This window comes from Fulmarus glacialis, unplaced genomic scaffold (assembly GCF_000690835.1).
Source record: "Fulmarus glacialis isolate BGI_N327 unplaced genomic scaffold, ASM69083v1 scaffold17950, whole genome shotgun sequence".
Lineage (NCBI taxonomy): Eukaryota > Metazoa > Chordata > Aves > Procellariiformes > Procellariidae > Fulmarus > Fulmarus glacialis.
This window is the reverse complement of record NW_009187299.1, coordinates 797-1,325: the sequence shown is the minus strand read 5'-3', so window position 1 is coordinate 1,325 and position 529 is coordinate 797. Positions and strand designations below refer to the sequence as shown.

The following is a 529-nucleotide window of genomic DNA, read 5'->3' as shown; positions in this document are numbered from 1 at the left end:
CCCCCCACCCGGCGGGTGGAAGTTTTGACCGGGCGGTAGCGGCTACGGTGCGCAAACCAGCCTCAATTCGGTGAAACCGTCCCCAAAAATCTCCGTTTTGAAGCAAAAAGAAAAAGAAAATCAGGAAAACCGAAGCGTCGGCGCTCCCTACCCAGCGCTCCCTGGCAGATGTCGGTGCGCGTGGCCCCGTCCACGATGAACTGCGGGCGCTGACACAGCTCCTGCGGGGAAACGCCCCTAATTCAGTCACCAAAATTCACCAAAATCGCCAAAATTCGGATATTTACATTTTTGCCGCCACGCTGGGAGGAGTTTGCCGCGATAACGACCGTTGATTACACCGAGGGAATTAAAACCCAACCGGCAAGCCGGCCGCTCTCCTCCAAACGCGGTTAATTAGCGCCCCGTCGTTAACACCCCGGCTCACCGTTGGCCTCTTCCATTGGACGCCGTGGGTTTTGGCGGTGCCGGGGCCGAGCTCGCGGAAGCCGAGGGAAGCGGGAGCCGGGGGGGAGGTTTTGGGCCGGGG

General features: G+C 59.9%; 1 protein-coding gene across 1 annotated transcript in view; it reads right to left on the bottom strand.

The window, feature by feature from the left end:
- The window catches only part of LOC104074556 (calpain-1 catalytic subunit-like), a gene marked incomplete at its 3' end in the record, with an annotated part of 2,754 nt that overhangs the window by 1,998 nt on the left and 227 nt on the right, over positions 1 to 529 (bottom strand). Inside the window, 2 exon segments of the mRNA XM_009574717.1 lie at positions 152 to 221; positions 428 to 505. Of these exon segments, the coding sequence (XP_009573012.1) occupies positions 152 to 221; positions 428 to 505 (148 nt within the window).